Source organism: Bolinopsis microptera, chromosome 12, assembly GCF_026151205.1.
Source record: "Bolinopsis microptera isolate Bmic1 chromosome 12, MBARI_Bmic_1.0, whole genome shotgun sequence".
NCBI lineage: Eukaryota > Metazoa > Ctenophora > Tentaculata > Lobata > Bolinopsidae > Bolinopsis > Bolinopsis microptera.
In genome coordinates this window covers 4,180,777-4,195,876 of record NC_087083.1, presented here as the reverse complement: position 1 = coordinate 4,195,876, position 15,100 = coordinate 4,180,777, and the positions used below count along the sequence as shown (strand labels likewise).

The following is a 15,100-nucleotide window of genomic DNA, read 5'->3' as shown; positions in this document are numbered from 1 at the left end:
TTCGATAAAGTCACTATTCACACGCTCCTATCTATCTACCTCCGCAAGCATTCCAACATATCACACGTACTATACAATCTATAGTACGTGTGATATGTTTGGAATGCTTGCGGAGGTAGATACATACCACCGCGTAGTGAGTACTACGAAATGCTCCAAGCAATGTACAATAGCACGCCGTATTTACAGCAATATATTTGAAATACAAGGTGTACGGTGTGTAATGTGCTGTTATACAGCTGGATACAGGCTGTCAGCACTCAGCATACTGCAGCTACAATAATATATACTGCAGCTACAATAATATATACTGCAGCTACAATAATATATACTGCAGCTACAATACTATATACTGCAGCTACAATAATATATACTGCAGCTACAATAATATATACTGCAGCTACAATAATATATACTGCAGCTACAATAATATATACTGCAGCTACAATAATATATACTGCAGCTACAATAATATATACTGCAGCTACAATAATATATACTGCAGCTACAATAATATATACTGCAGCTACAATAATATATACTGCAGCTACAATAATATATACTGCAGCTACAATAATATATACTGCAGCTACAATAATATATACTGCAGCTACAATAATATATACTGCAGCTACAATAATATATACTGCAGCTACAATAATATATACTGCAGCTACAATAATATATACTGCAGCTACAATAATATATACTGCAGCTACAATAATATATACTGCAGCTACAATAATATATACTGCAGCTACAATAATATATACTGCAGCTACAATAATATATACTGCAGCTACAATAATATATACTGCAGCTACAATTATATATACAGGCCATTTAGCGAGTAGTCTATTAGGTGTCTGTTCTTGTTGTTAGTTCAATCAAAATAGAATTCCACATTATTATCGAATTTAGCTTTCATTTTAGACTTCACGTCTCCCGAAATAAAACTGCGAATAAAGTGAAACAAGGAACTAAGTAAACTGTAAAACCAAATTTTCGTCACGCATTGGACTTTATCAAGGTTACACTGAAAAGGGGGAGGTTTGATCTCTGAACCAGAGAGTGTGGTAATTGGGTTAGGAAAGTAAACATACATGCGACAAAGATCAGGGTTACCATAAGGAAGAAAATTTCAGCAAAATTTATAGAAAAGGGGTGTACACATCCATGCGAGAAAAAATCGGGTTACCAATAAGAAAAAATCACAACAGAGAAAGTTTACAACCCTCAGATCAGCGTAGTAAAAGTGTACTAGAAATTAGTCTGTAAAACCGTTTCCACACATGTTATTGATTTTCGGTTTAGTGTGTTCTATTGCTAAGCCTTCTCTTATAAAGGTGTCTAAGGTATCCTTACATTGTTCTGATATGCTAAATTCGTAGTTTTCGAAGAATTTTGCTAAGTCTCTTTTTCCCGATATGGGAGTGTAGTTCAGCAGCGTGGTATCCTAGTGTGGTCCTGCTGTTGTTGAGTCGGAAGCTAGACTCGTGTTCGTAGATTCGACCTCTAATAGGTCGTCTTGAAGCTCCTATGTACAGATCTCCGCATTTCTTACATTTTGCTTTGTACACGTAGTGTCGGGTGGTACAGTTGAGATCTGCCTTGCAGAGTTCGCACTCGCATATCTCGTCTTTAGATGGTGTGCTGATGATGCTCCTGACAGCTTTCCCCGCCTGTGTCACTACTCTGGCGTTTATTCCCAGTTGCTTGATCGATGAGTTATTATCACATTATTATCACAAATTATGAAATAAATTATCAAGTCATATCAGGAGCAGTTAAAATAGTTTCTGCTTTCGAATTATCTCGAACAGATAATATTATCTCAGATAATCATTATCTGATAAGTCAAATAAAATAAATTATAAAAAGGGTCTCTACCTCAAAAGTCAACATATTCAAAGCAAGTCATCATATTATTATCTCATATCATAGATAAATAATTATAGATACTAATAATATATAAATTTATCAGCTGATTTCAGGAATGAAGGCTCTAATATTCAGGAAGTGTTCAGAAAATCGTTCATAGCCCAACTCTCCGTTTTACATTGTTTCAGTTATTTAGTTAACTCGTCAGCACAAAATCATCTAGATTATATCTGAAGAATACTTACTCTCTATAAATTATCTCTTGAATCTCACCTAATCTCCAACTCTTTTGAAGAATACAAATACCTAACCGCTGAGACAGAGAGAAGTATTTTACCGGGAACTAAAACCGGAGAAGAAATCTTTCTAAGGACTGTGGACATAGCGCCTGCTATAATGAAGTGTTCTGTGTTTAGTTGTGTGGAATGTCTGGTAATTGCACTGAACCTCTTCTCTACCCACCTGATTAGATTATTATTAAGCTTACAATTAATAAACATGTTTATTAAACTTACAATTAATAAACATGTTTATCAAGATTTAATTAATAAACATGTTTATTAAACTTACAGTTAATAAACATGTTTATTAAGATTTAATTGATAAACACGTTTATTAAGATTTAATTAATGAACACTTTTATCAAGATTTAATTAATGAACACGTTTGTTAAGATTTAAATAATGAACAAGTAGTTACATGTTACCCACAGTTTGCCGGTACTGTAAGTGCGATGTTGTGATAATCTCTCCAAAGTTCGTCTAGCGCTGTTATGTTTTAAAAGTTTGTAACACACAGCCCACGAGCCAACCATAACTGTAATACCTGCCGAATATAACGTTTCTTAGTTGTGATTTAATTATATGGATTTATTTTATAATACTTTTACCTTCTGAGGGATATTTAATTTCAAAATATTAGCATTGTTATCATGCTACATTAAATGCCATGACTACGCTTATATCCCAAACATTTGAATTGTAATCGGTCACATTTATAATATTCAGAGCGTCTCGATTTATTATCATATTTCATGAATTAACAGTGTCCAATATCGCATTTATTCAACTTGAAGTAGATTAAGTTTTAGGGGGTAATATTACTAACCATAATATCCCTTGCATACATTGATTTTAAAAAGCCTTTACACCTTAATCCGTAAGAAATTGATATCAAATTATAACGTCAAACTCGAAAGTAAAGAAGTAACGAAAACATGTCATTAACAAAACTCAAAAGTAACGAAAACATTAATAAAATGAAAGAAAGTCTCACCAATAATCTCATGGACAAGAAGACAAGCTCCCACTTTACCAGGAGTAATACCAGCCTCTTCCATCGCTTCCTTCACTCTCCCCATATCAACTAATTATCTACCAATTAACCAATTATACTAATTAGATGTAATCGTTTAATTACAGCAGCTTTTCACTATAGGTTACTTTATTGGTCATCTCTCCGGCACATACTTCAGATCGTAGCTTCAATTCATTCCTACTTCTGTGATACCAGTTGGTAAAGTTACTATCAGAAACTGATTTCATTCAATTTGTATTTTACCAGACAAATCAGAGATCTAATTACTGTTTTCTTTCAGTGATTAAATATTATCATCAAGTATCACATTTTATCTAGCTTATATTTTGAATATTTAAACATTTTATGTACTTACACATTTTGTTTCGAAGGTTATTGTCTCGCGGTGTAAAAATAAAATGTAAAAGTGAACATACAAATTTCAAATTTATTGAGCTGTGCTTGAAGCTGTATTGCAGTAATCTACCTTAGGGACCGTTCACATACTACGTAATCACTTTTTGGACAATTTGTGACCCCCTCCCTTCTCCGTAATCAGTTCTGCACATAGCTATTGTGTCTCAATTATACTAGCATAATCGTTTGGAAACCCCCCTCCCCCCTCAGGGATTTACGCAATAATATGTGAACGGTCCCTAAGGTAGATTACTGCAATGCAGCTTCAAGTGCAGCTCAATAAATTTGAAATTTGTATGTTCACTTTTACATTTTATTTTTACACCGCGAGACAATAACCTTCGAAACAAAATGTGTAAACATAAATGTTTAGATATTCAAAATATAAGCTATAAAATGTGATACTTGATGATGATATTTAATCGTGTGACAAACAGTGCTGCCACACTGTCACAGGTTACATCAATTGTAATTTCATTTACAATACGCATTTTGTATTTCAGGCTATCATAATTGACAAAAAGGAAGTGAAACAACTTTGTTTTGTAAAAACGATCTTCGACATAAAACGTATTATTATTAAACCACACAAAAAAGGAAATGAGAACTTTTAACAATATATTACAACCTAAAAACCAAATACTCGAATATAAGATGAAGATAAAAACCCTTAGCTACAATAATTGAACCCCGTCAAATATATAAGTAGAACCTAATTAGCTAATTGGTTAATTACATTAATATCCCCTAACATGCACACAAGTTATAATAACCCAAACGTAAATCTAGAACTTACAACTATAATAATAAATATAATTTATGAATATGCATCATTTGAAGGCAGCCCATCGCTAAAGCTTAAAATTGGTGCGATGCTGTAAACTGTAAAAATTATTAATTTATGGACTGAAAGGTTTGTCAGATCACTTAATTATGAATAATAGAAACTCAAATAATGAGCGTACTTTAATTAATTAATTAGTTATTTAATGAGTTAATCAACAGTCTGATAACATAATATACAGGCACAAATCAAGTAAGGATATTAATTTTGATATTTAGATGGGTGATTAATAAATTAGTTCTGTCGGTTAGAACAGGGACGAATTGCAGCGCCCTCCCACGGATAGTGTCTTCCTTATCGAGCTTATCAGTATTATCACGTGACACATCAGATGATAATAATTGAGTCACGTGACTGCCCAACTCCGACCCACCCAACTGAAACAGATCGGATGTTAATTATTTTAGAAAATATATTAACAATATATTAAAACATATATTAACATATATTAACATATATTAACAATATATATATTATGGAAAACATCGTTCACGGTTATTCAGCTGTTTGCAGCTTTCCATCACAGTGAAATATATATATATATATAATGCTAAATAATAAAATTGGAACTGTGTATTATAATAATAATCAGACAGTTCGTTTCGGAGATTATGACAATAATTAGAAACTTACTTTTGACACCTAGAAACTCCTCGATAGTTGAGAGATATTTCTTAGCTTGATCCGGGAGAGAGTCAAATGTTCTGCAGTCAACAGTCGGGGAGTTCCAACCCTGAACATTGGTTAATTAGATTATTAATTATTTCAGTTAATAAACTTGTTCTGCAGTCAACAGGTGGAAAGTCCCAACCCTGAACATTTTATCATTAATACTATACATTCCCATTTACAAAACCCGAAATTTTACTGCTCTCATTCGGTAATAATGAGGGCAATCTGTAACCTTGATAGTTGTATAAACAGGTTCAATTCTCTCCAACAAGGCGTGATCAGCTGGGAAAGAGAGGAGATCTTTACCGTCCAACTTGTATCCTATACACACTTTCAGCTCTTTAAAAGTGTCAAGAATATCCAGCTTTGTAACTGCTAGTCTGTGGAGAGTGGGAGATTAGTTATACATTAAGAAACGGCACAGTAATGAGTTATGTTAATATCATGTGATTTCTGTTAACTTAACAATAATGTACCTGAGTTAGTGAAGCCGTTAACCAATAACCATGTGGCTGTATTATCCAACTATCAGTATGAGTTATACATTTTATACATTATACATTTTATACATTATACATTTTATAGTACATTATACAAGTACCTTGTGAAGCCGTTAACCATGTGGCTGTATTTGAGCACCATGAGATCCAGCCACCCACACCTACGTCTACGTCCGGTTGTTACTCCGTACTCGTGTCCAATATCAGCCATTGCGTTACCTGAAATTAGCAGATTAGTAAATTTGAAAGTGAAATTGTATGTGAAAGTGAAAGTGAAAGTTTTATTGTGATATTTGGATATGATGAGATGAATGGGGAAGAGAAATAATTAGATAAAAACATATAAAATAATTAAATTTATCAGTCTAAGGTATTTGAAATATTTAAAGAATGTTAACCTATATCGTCAGTTAGTTCGGTGGGGAATGTTCCCGCTCCAACTCGTGTGGTGTAAGCTTTAACTACTCCTAACACATCTGATATCTGAAGAGGTGGTGTGAGTTGTTACTCACCTACTTACCTACACTCACCAGTTGTTACTCACCTACTTACCTACACTCACCAGTTGTTACTCACCTACTTACCTACACTCACCAGTTGTTACTCATCTACTTACCTACACTCATCAGTTGTTACTCACCTACTTACCTACACTCACCAGTTGTTACTCACCTACTTACCTACACTCACCAGTTGTTACTCATCTACTTACCGACACTCATCAGTTGTTACTCACCTACTTACCTACACTCACCAGTTGTTACTCACCTACTTACCTACACTCACCAGTTGTTACTTCAATGTGTAACCTATGTAGTTCCCTTCAAGTAGCAAATGTGATTTTTTATCTGCAAAGCCAAAAAATCACATTTTCTCCCATAACTTCAAAGGGAAGCATTCTAGGATGTTTTGTTGTTCATAACTCATATATAAATGTGCTAGTTGCGGTTATTTTGCACCCTTCAAAGAGTCACTAGCACATTCCTATCAAAATTTTAGAAAAATCAGTAAATATTAAAAACGAAAAATGTGCCTAAATTTGTTGTTTGGCTTTGAGGTCCAATAGATCAGAAGGTGAATGAGTAAAAACATTTTTGAGGGCATCAAAAACTGCGCCAGAATTCAGAGAACAATTTGATGTCAAGCATCAAATAATCCGATCTTCCCTGACTGACTTTTTGTTAAAATAAGCCTGAAAAGGACAATTTTAGCTTTTTGACTTTAAAAATTCATAACACACCAGCCTTTTTAGATACGATATCAAGATTTTACACACACCTTGACATAGATGTGAATAAACGGCGAGCAAAATTTCAACCCGATACCGCAAGAAATGATTAACTTATAGCGTCTCAACCACAAAATAATTTTTTCCGAAAATTGCACTCTTAACCAGGAAATGCTCGATTACAAAAATGGGAATTCTCAAAATAATTTTTTTTGTGTGGAAACGGTGCGCTAGAAGGTCACTGAACTGCCTATGAGGTCATTTGGTCTGGACGGCACAAACCACTGTTTTGGGGTATGCCCCCTTAAAGTACACTGATAAAGCTAATATACCAGACAACCCACACTGTTATCAACATTATAGTATAGGACTAGTAACAATTTAATTTATTTAATAATGGCGGTTGAGATGACTCATAGTTGCAAAGTTTTACTCTTTTGTTCATTTTAAGTACTTTTTATTAGACACACTACAGTAGTAACTACATGAGCCAACTTTATAACAAAACTGTAATCCCTAGTCCAGTAATCAAACCTCACATTGAAAATGAAAGTGAAAGTGAAAATGAAAGTGAAAGTGAAAGTGAAAGTGAAGTACCTTGGTAGGAGGAATGCCGAGTCCAGTACACACGCCTCCAACCGTACAGTTACTACTGGTAACGTAAGGGTAAGTACCAAAGTCAATATCCAACATAGCTGCATTGGCTCCCTCAACTAATATCTTCTTATTAGAATTTAGTGCCTCGTTCATGTACAGTACTGTGTCCTGGGGTCGTTATTTAATTAGCATGTTTATTATCTTAATTAATTAAAACACGTTAATTGTCTTAATTAAAAAACCTGTTAATTGTCTTAATCAACAAACTTGTTGATTATCTTAATTAACAGACATGTTATCAATAAGAAAAATTAGCGGCTTTCGTTTCTTAATCCCCGTTAAGTCCAAGTAAGGGTGTTTTAAAAAGTAATCCTCGCCACACCTTTGAAACTCCCTGTTTATATATTTTACATCCTTATATTCCACACTTGATCATAATATAATTATATCGACGTCAGTGCAAACCTAATTTTAGGTATTTTTCGAACTATACAGTGTTAGTACGTAAATTTCCGATCTCAAAATTTCCTATCGTGAGCAAAATAAAACACAAGGTTATGCTTTTAAAGTTTAAAAAAATCTTTAGTTCAACAATGTTTCCGAATCATCGTTCCAGTACATCTAAATATCGTGGCATCTAAATGTCGTGGCATCTAAATATCGTGGCATCTAAATGTCGTGGCATCTAAATATCGTGGTGATGGATGAGGTGTTCAATTAGACTCTCATCAATGAGATGACCAGCGAACTCCTCCAATAACTCCCATCTCTTCTTGAGATCCTGCACCATCTTGATGGAGATAACGTTGCCCAGGTACCTCTCGCTGTACAGCACGTTCCAGGCACTGTGTTCACTCTGGCACTTTACTGGCACTAACTGTACGTTAAACCTGGGGGTCACGTGATTGTTATAGTGGGGTCAGGTGATTGTTATAGTGGGGTCACGTGATTATCATATTGGGGTCACGTGATTACTTCTGGAACTGGTTTTAAAATGCATTATGAAAGGAGCTTATAATTCTGGTGGTAGGTGAAGCATCTTATTTTGCAGAATTTTGAAGAATAAGAAACCTGTATTTCTCGTGAAGGATGAAGTACTCCCAGGGCAGCGTCATGATATCAGTATACAGCTGATCCACATCTGAACATATCCCCTGGTGGTGCAGTCTCTCCACTTGCTCTACTTTCAGGACTTCTTTGTAGAACTGTAGTTTAAACAGCTCGCCTCCAAAGAACACTCCGTCCGAGTACGGACACCAGTTTAGGAACAGTTCACTGTCGCCCGGCACTTTAACCCCATCTGAAGTCTGGCCTGTTCCGATGAGTTTTCCGTTCAGGTACAGGCTGGACTCTCCACTAGCTCCGTTCCAGGAGAGACAGGTATGATACCACTGGTTCAGAGTTATGTCAGGGGTCTTGCTGAGAACTATTGATGAGTTGAACACTCCCACTTTCTTCAGGTCATCTGAGATATGAAACACAGGGTAGGATTCTGTCCCGTAAAACGCCCAGAAGTTGTCCTTACCCGGTAACATCTTGTTAACCCAGGAGCACATGGTAAAGTGGTCCTTAACTAGTGTTACCATGGGGCTCAGGTGGATCTTACTGCGGTTAAACGCGTTGTACTGAAGGGCATTATCAGACCATCTCTCTCTACCACAGGAGTGGGAGAGAGGGAGGAGGAGGAGGAGGAGGGAGAGGGGGATCAGACACAATATCTTCATGTTGAGAGATGTAGATGAGAAGTGATGAGAGGAACAGTGTTGTTTGTATTTAAACTACTTTATCCAGTCAGCTGGTAATTACAGTGTCAAGGTAGAGTGGTCACTTGTAGACAGTTAACAATAGGGGTTGGGCGTTACTTGCACATCTGTTTTTATTGTTGTCTTCTGACTAGCCTATTTGAGGTAACACCTGTCTAACAGACACATATCCATAGAGAATATCTTGAATTCCGGCAGTATCGTTGGGAATTATTCAAATTATTTAACTTAAGTTAGGAGTCAGCCAGGTGCAGATAGGTAATATTAATAACTTTATTATTATTATTCCAGACCGCACAAAATATCTAACGTCACCAACTAGTCCTGGGCTACAATACAAAAGTTAAAGGAGTTCTTCATAATTATCATTTTACTACTGCAGCTGACTCGTCTTTATTACCAGGTGGTGATAAATCAAAATTTCCTGCCAAAAGATCTGCTGATTTAAAATTCTCGAACAGATAAAAAAAGCCTTTTTCTTTTATGACATTAATATCAAAACTAAACAATTTACAATTCTAGTTTAAATAAAATGAACCTTTATCATTGGAGTAATCCTAGGTATAAACAGCTCAAGTCTTCTGTACTCCTCCTCTGAGTCGAATGAATGATCGGGAAAACGGAGCGCGTAATCTCGCACTATTCCGCATACTTTCTCTTTTAGAAGAGCGGGGTCCCCTAGCAGGTCGGCCATTCGAATACCTGTTCTCTGCATCTTAGTAGAGTATGTGGGACCAATACCTGCACATGTTACCTGGTTACTGTGGTTACATGTTACCTGGTTACTGTGGTTACATGTTACCTGGTTACTGTGGTTACATGTTACCTGGTTACTGTGGTTACATGTTACCTGGTTGCATGTTACCTGGTTACTGTGGTTACATGTTACCTGGTTACTGTGGTTACATCTTACCTGGTTACATGTTACCTGGTTACTGTGGTTACATGTTACCTGGTTACTGTGGTTACATGTTACCTGGTTACTGTGGTTACATGTTACCTGGTTACTGTGGTTACATGTTACCTGGTTACATGTTACTCAGTTTACAGTTACTAGGTTACTTTAGTGTTTACGTCACAGTACGTGATGTATCATGTAAGTTGATCTTATGACGTCATAATACTGTTAAGAAGAACATAATCTAATTTTGTAGTCAGAGTGGGCAAACTTGCCTCTTATCTGTCTACCTAGTGAATTAATGTCTAGGGATACATCTTAGATAAGATATTAGAACAATCAGGAACAATCTAGTTTGGCACATTTCTTCAGAACTTAACATATTATTACAATTTAGGCTAGTTTTATTTCATAATATCAGGATTCAGGATACCCTTTTCGTATGGAGACAATATTGTGTAATGTTTAACACATTTACACAATCAAACACTCACACAATAACACACACTCACACATTTACACACTCACACAATTACACAATCACACAATTACACACAATCACACACTCACACAATTACATAATTACACAATTACACAATTACACAATTACACACACTCACACACTCACACAATCACACACTCACACAATTACACAATTACACAATCACACAATCACACACTCACACAATCACACACACTCACACAATTACACAATCACACAATTACACACACTCACACACACACACTCACACAATCACACAATTACCTTTCTTTGTAGTACCCAGACTGTTGCCTTGTTTCTCAGCCTCGTACAGTCCGTCCACTGTCTGGTGAAGATCTCCTACCACGTGGGCTCTGTCTGATATTATCAGACGATCTGTTATACCCTCACATCCTGGAGCAGTACATGTTACATGTTACTGTGGTTACCTGGTTACTGTGGTTACATGTTACTTGGTTACTGTGGTTACATGTTACTTAATTACATGTTACTATGGTTACATGTTATTTGGTTACATGTTACATGTTACCTGGTTATATGTTACATGTTACCTGGTTACATGTTACCTGGTTATATGTTACATGTTACCTGGTTACATGTTACCTGGTTATATGTTACATGTTACCTGGTTACATGTTACCTGGTTACATGTTACCTGGTTACATGTTACCTGGTTACATGTTACCTGGTTACATGTTACCTGGTTACATGTTACCTGGTTACATGTTACCTGGTTACATGTTACCTGGTTACATGTTACCTGGTTACTGTGGCTACATGTTACTATGGTTACTGTGGTTACATGTTACCTGGTTACATGTTACATGTTACATGTTACAAGTTACCTGGTTACTATGGTTACATGTTACCAGGTTACTATGCTGGACACCCTACCTTTAGCGATGTTCTTGTCGATCTCCTCGAAGAGAGAGGGTACGTGCACCACCACCCCATTACCAATAACACAGGACACGTCCTGATACACAACACCGGAGGGGAGGAGGTGGAAGTCGTAGTGTGTCTCTCCTACCACTACTGTGTGCCCCGCATTGTTTCCTCCCTGTGGGGAAGGTAATGTGTAAATAACAATCTCCTACTACTACTGTGTGCCCCGCATTGTTTCCTCCCTGTGGGGAAGGTAATGTGTCAATAATAATCTCCTACTACTACTGTGTGCCCCGCATTGTTTCCTCCCTGTGGGGAAGGTAATGTGTCAATAACAATCTCCTACTACTACTGTGTGCCCCGCATTGTTTCCTCCCTGTGGGGAAGGTAATGTGTCAATAACAATCTCCTACTACTACTGTGTGCCCCGCATTGTTTCCTCCCTGTGGGGAAGGTAATGTGTCAATAATAATCTCCTACTACTACTGTGTGCCCCGCATTGTTTCCTCCCTGTGGGGAAGGTAATGTGTCAATAATAATCTCCTACTACTACTGTGTGCCCCGCATTGTTTCCTCCCTGTGGGGAAGGTAATGTGTCAATAATAATCTCCTACTACTACTGTGTGCCCCGCATTGTTTCCTCCCTGTGGGGAAGGTAATGTGTCAATAACAATCTCCTACTACTACTGTGTGCCCCGCATTGTTTCCTCCCTGTGGGGAAGGTAATGTGTCAATAACAATCTCCTACTACTACTGTGTGCCCCGCATTGTTTCCTCCCTGTGGGGAAGGTAATGTGTCAATAACAATCTCCTACTACTACTGTGTGCCCCGCATTGTTTCCTCCCTGTGGGGAAGGTAATGTGTCAATAATAATCTCCTACTACTACTGTGTGCCCCGCATTGTTTCCTCCCTGTGGGGAAGGTAATGTGTCAATAATAATCTCCTACTACTACTGTGTGCCCCGCATTGTTTCCTCCCTGTGGGGAAGGTAATGTGTCAATAATAATCTCCTACTACTACTGTGTGCCCCGCATTGTTTCCTCCCTGTGGGGAAGGTAATGTGTCAATAATAATCTCCTACTACTACTGTGTGCCCCGCATTGTTTCCTCCCTGTGGGGAAGGTAATGTGTCAATAATAATCTCCTACTACTACTGTGTGCCCCGCATTGTTTCCTCCCTGTGGGGAAGGTAATGTGTCAATAACAATCTCCTACTACTACTGTGTGCCCCGCATTGTTTCCTCCCTGTGGGGAAGGTAATGTGTCAATAACAATCTCCTACTACTACTGTGTGCCCCGCATTGTTTCCTCCCTGTGGGGAAGGTAATGTGTCAATAATAATCTCCTACTACTACTGTGTGCCCCGCATTGTTTCCTCCCTGTGGGGAAGGTAATGTGTCAATAATAATCTCCTACTACTACTGTGTGCCCCGCATTGTTTCCTCCCTGTGGGGAAGGTAATGTGTCAATAATAATCTCCTACTACTACTGTGTGCCCCGCATTGTTTCCTCCCTGTGGGGAAGGTAATGTGTCAATAATAATCTCCTACTACTACTGTGTGCCCCGCATTGTTTCCTCCCTGTGGGGAAGGTAATGTGTCAATAATAATCTCCTACTACTACTGTGTGCCCCGCATTGTTTCCTCCCTGTGGGGAAGGTAATGTGTCAATAATAATCTCCTACTACTACTGTGTGCCCCGCATTGTTTCCTCCCTGTGGGGAAGGTAATGTGTCAATAATAATCTCCTACTACTACTGTGTGCCCCGCATTGTTTCCTCCCTGTGGGGAAGGTAATGTGTCAATAATAATCTCCTACTACTACTGTGTGCCCCGCATTGTTTCCTCCCTGTGGGGAAGGTAATGTGTCAATAATAATCTCCTACTACTACTGTGTGCCCCGCATTGTTTCCTCCCTGTGGGGAAGGTAATGTGTCAATAATAATCTCCTACTACTACTGTGTGCCCCGCATTGTTTCCTCCCTGTGGGGAAGGTAATGTGTCAATAATAATCTCCTACTACTACTGTGTGCCCCGCATTGTTTCCTCCCTGTGGGGAAGGTAATGTGTCAATAATAATCTCCTACTACTACTGTGTGCCCCGCATTGTTTCCTCCCTGTGGGGAAGGTAATGTGTCAATAATAATCTCCTACTACTACTGTGTGCCCCGCATTGTTTCCTCCCTGTGGGGAAGGTAATGTGTCAATAATAATCTCCTACTACTACTGTGTGCCCCGCATTGTTTCCTCCCTGTGGGGAAGGTAATGTGTCAATAATAATCTCCTACTACTACTGTGTGCCCCGCATTGTTTCCTCCCTGTGGGGAAGGTAATGTGTCAATAATAATCTCCTACTACTACTGTGTGCCCCGCATTGTTTCCTCCCTGTGGGGAAGGTAATGTGTCAATAATAATCTCCTACTACTACTGTGTGCCCCGCATTGTTTCCTCCCTGTGGGAAGGTAATGTGTCAATAATAATCTCCTACTACTACTGTGTGCCCCGCATTGTTTCCTCCCTGTGGGGAAGGTAATGTGTCAATAATAATCTCCTACTACTACTGTGTGCCCCGCATTGTTTCCTCCCTGTGGGGAAGGTAATGTGTCAATAACAATCTCCTACTACTACTGTGTGCCCCGCATTGTTTCCTCCCTGTGGGGAAGGTAATGTGTCAATAATAATCTCCTACTACTACTGTGTGCCCCGCATTGTTTCCTCCCTGTGGGGAAGGTAATGTGTCAATAACAATCTCCTACTACTACTGTGTGCCCCGCATTGTTTCCTCCCTGTGGGGAAGGTAATGTGTCAATAATAATCTCCTACTACTACAATAACAAGCCTCTCTTTTTTAACAATGGCTCTTAATCGGCTTATTAATATCTTCTCTTAAAATGTAAAACTGACCAATATCTAACTTTCTGGGGCAGGAACCGAGAGTGCCCTTTTTGATTTTTCCCACCGTTTGTCGAATACATTATTCGGGAATATTATGACTGGGATAACGTGGTGGGTTTTGGAAAATTCCGCCATATTTTTCCCGGTCATTAATTTTCCCAGTCATAAATTAACCCGCTATAATGTTCCCGAGTAATGTAAACTAATAGTAATACATTTTGATGCTTGGTGGGTTTTGGAAAATTCCGCCATATTTTTCCCGGTCATTAATTTTCCCAGTCATAAATTAACCCGCTATAATGTTCCCGAGTAATGTAAACTAATAGTAATACATTTTGATGCTTGGTGGGTTTTGGAAAATTCCGCCATATTTTTCCTGGTCATTAATTTTCCCAGTCATAAATTTAACCCGCTATAATATTCCAGAGTAAGGTATTGTCGTTCCCTGTCATTCCCTGCCATTTCCTGCCGTTCCCTGTCATTCCCTGTCATTCCCTGTCATTCCCTGCTCATATTGTCACATTTTGTCGTAAAATTGTCATGACATTGGGCACTCTCGGTTCCTGCCCTTTCTGACAAAATAGTTACTAACCTGGCATCTAGCGACAATGTTTGCCTTCTCAGCCAACAAATCCACCACTTTACCCTTTCCCTCATCCCCCCACTGGGAGCCCAGCACTATAGTCACGTGACTTGGTGACGTCATCAGAGCCCTCCTGTC

General features: G+C 38.1%; 2 protein-coding genes and 1 long non-coding RNA gene across 3 annotated transcripts; all 3 read right to left on the bottom strand.

Moving 5' to 3' along the window:
- Window positions 1-1,759: 1,759 nt before the first annotated feature.
- LOC134824553 (uncharacterized) lies at window positions 1,760-3,377 on the bottom strand. The gene is made up of 3 exons (XR_010161426.1): window positions 3,157-3,377; window positions 2,592-2,706; window positions 1,760-2,343 (listed from the first exon to the last, which is right to left on the bottom strand). It is a non-coding gene; the product is annotated as an uncharacterized LOC134824553 (long non-coding RNA).
- Window positions 3,378-4,138: 761 nt separating this feature from the next.
- Window positions 4,139-15,099, bottom strand: LOC134823982 (adenylosuccinate synthetase isozyme 2-like). Its single transcript, XM_063835582.1, has 10 exons — window positions 14,972-15,099; window positions 11,493-11,658; window positions 10,863-10,991; window positions 9,737-9,939; window positions 7,436-7,603; window positions 6,009-6,093; window positions 5,712-5,829; window positions 5,343-5,490; window positions 5,072-5,171; window positions 4,139-4,815 (listed from the first exon to the last, which is right to left on the bottom strand). Exons 1-10 carry the CDS (start codon window positions 15,083-15,085, stop codon window positions 4,766-4,768), a joined length of 1,281 nt encoding a protein of 426 aa, XP_063691652.1. The 5' UTR covers window positions 15,086-15,099; the 3' UTR covers window positions 4,139-4,765.
- LOC134823983 (uncharacterized) lies at window positions 8,058-9,176 on the bottom strand. Its single transcript, XM_063835583.1, has 2 exons — window positions 8,507-9,176; window positions 8,058-8,325 (listed from the first exon to the last, which is right to left on the bottom strand). The coding sequence occupies exons 1-2, from the start codon at window positions 9,157-9,159 to the stop codon at window positions 8,121-8,123; spliced, it is 858 nt and encodes a 285-aa protein (XP_063691653.1). The 5' UTR covers window positions 9,160-9,176; the 3' UTR covers window positions 8,058-8,120.
- Window position 15,100: the final 1 nt, after the last annotated feature.

Coding starts and splice junctions, on each gene's coding strand:
- LOC134823982 (XM_063835582.1), bottom strand. CDS start 15,085: ATGACGTCACCAAGTCACGTGACTATAGTGCTGGGCTCCCAGTGGGGG. Junction 11,659..14,971: donor ACATTGTCGCTAGATGCCAG/GTTAGTAACTAT, acceptor CCTTCCCCACAG/GGAGGAAACAATGCGGGGCA. Junction 5,830..6,008: donor CGAACTAACTGACGATATAG/GTTAACATTCTT, acceptor TGCTAATTTCAG/GTAACGCAATGGCTGATATT.
- LOC134823983 (XM_063835583.1), bottom strand. CDS start 9,159: ATGAAGATATTGTGTCTGATCCCCCTCTCCCTCCTCCTCCTCCTCCTC. Junction 8,326..8,506: donor ATCCTTCACGAGAAATACAG/GTTTCTTATTCT, acceptor CGTGACCCCCAG/GTTTAACGTACAGTTAGTGC.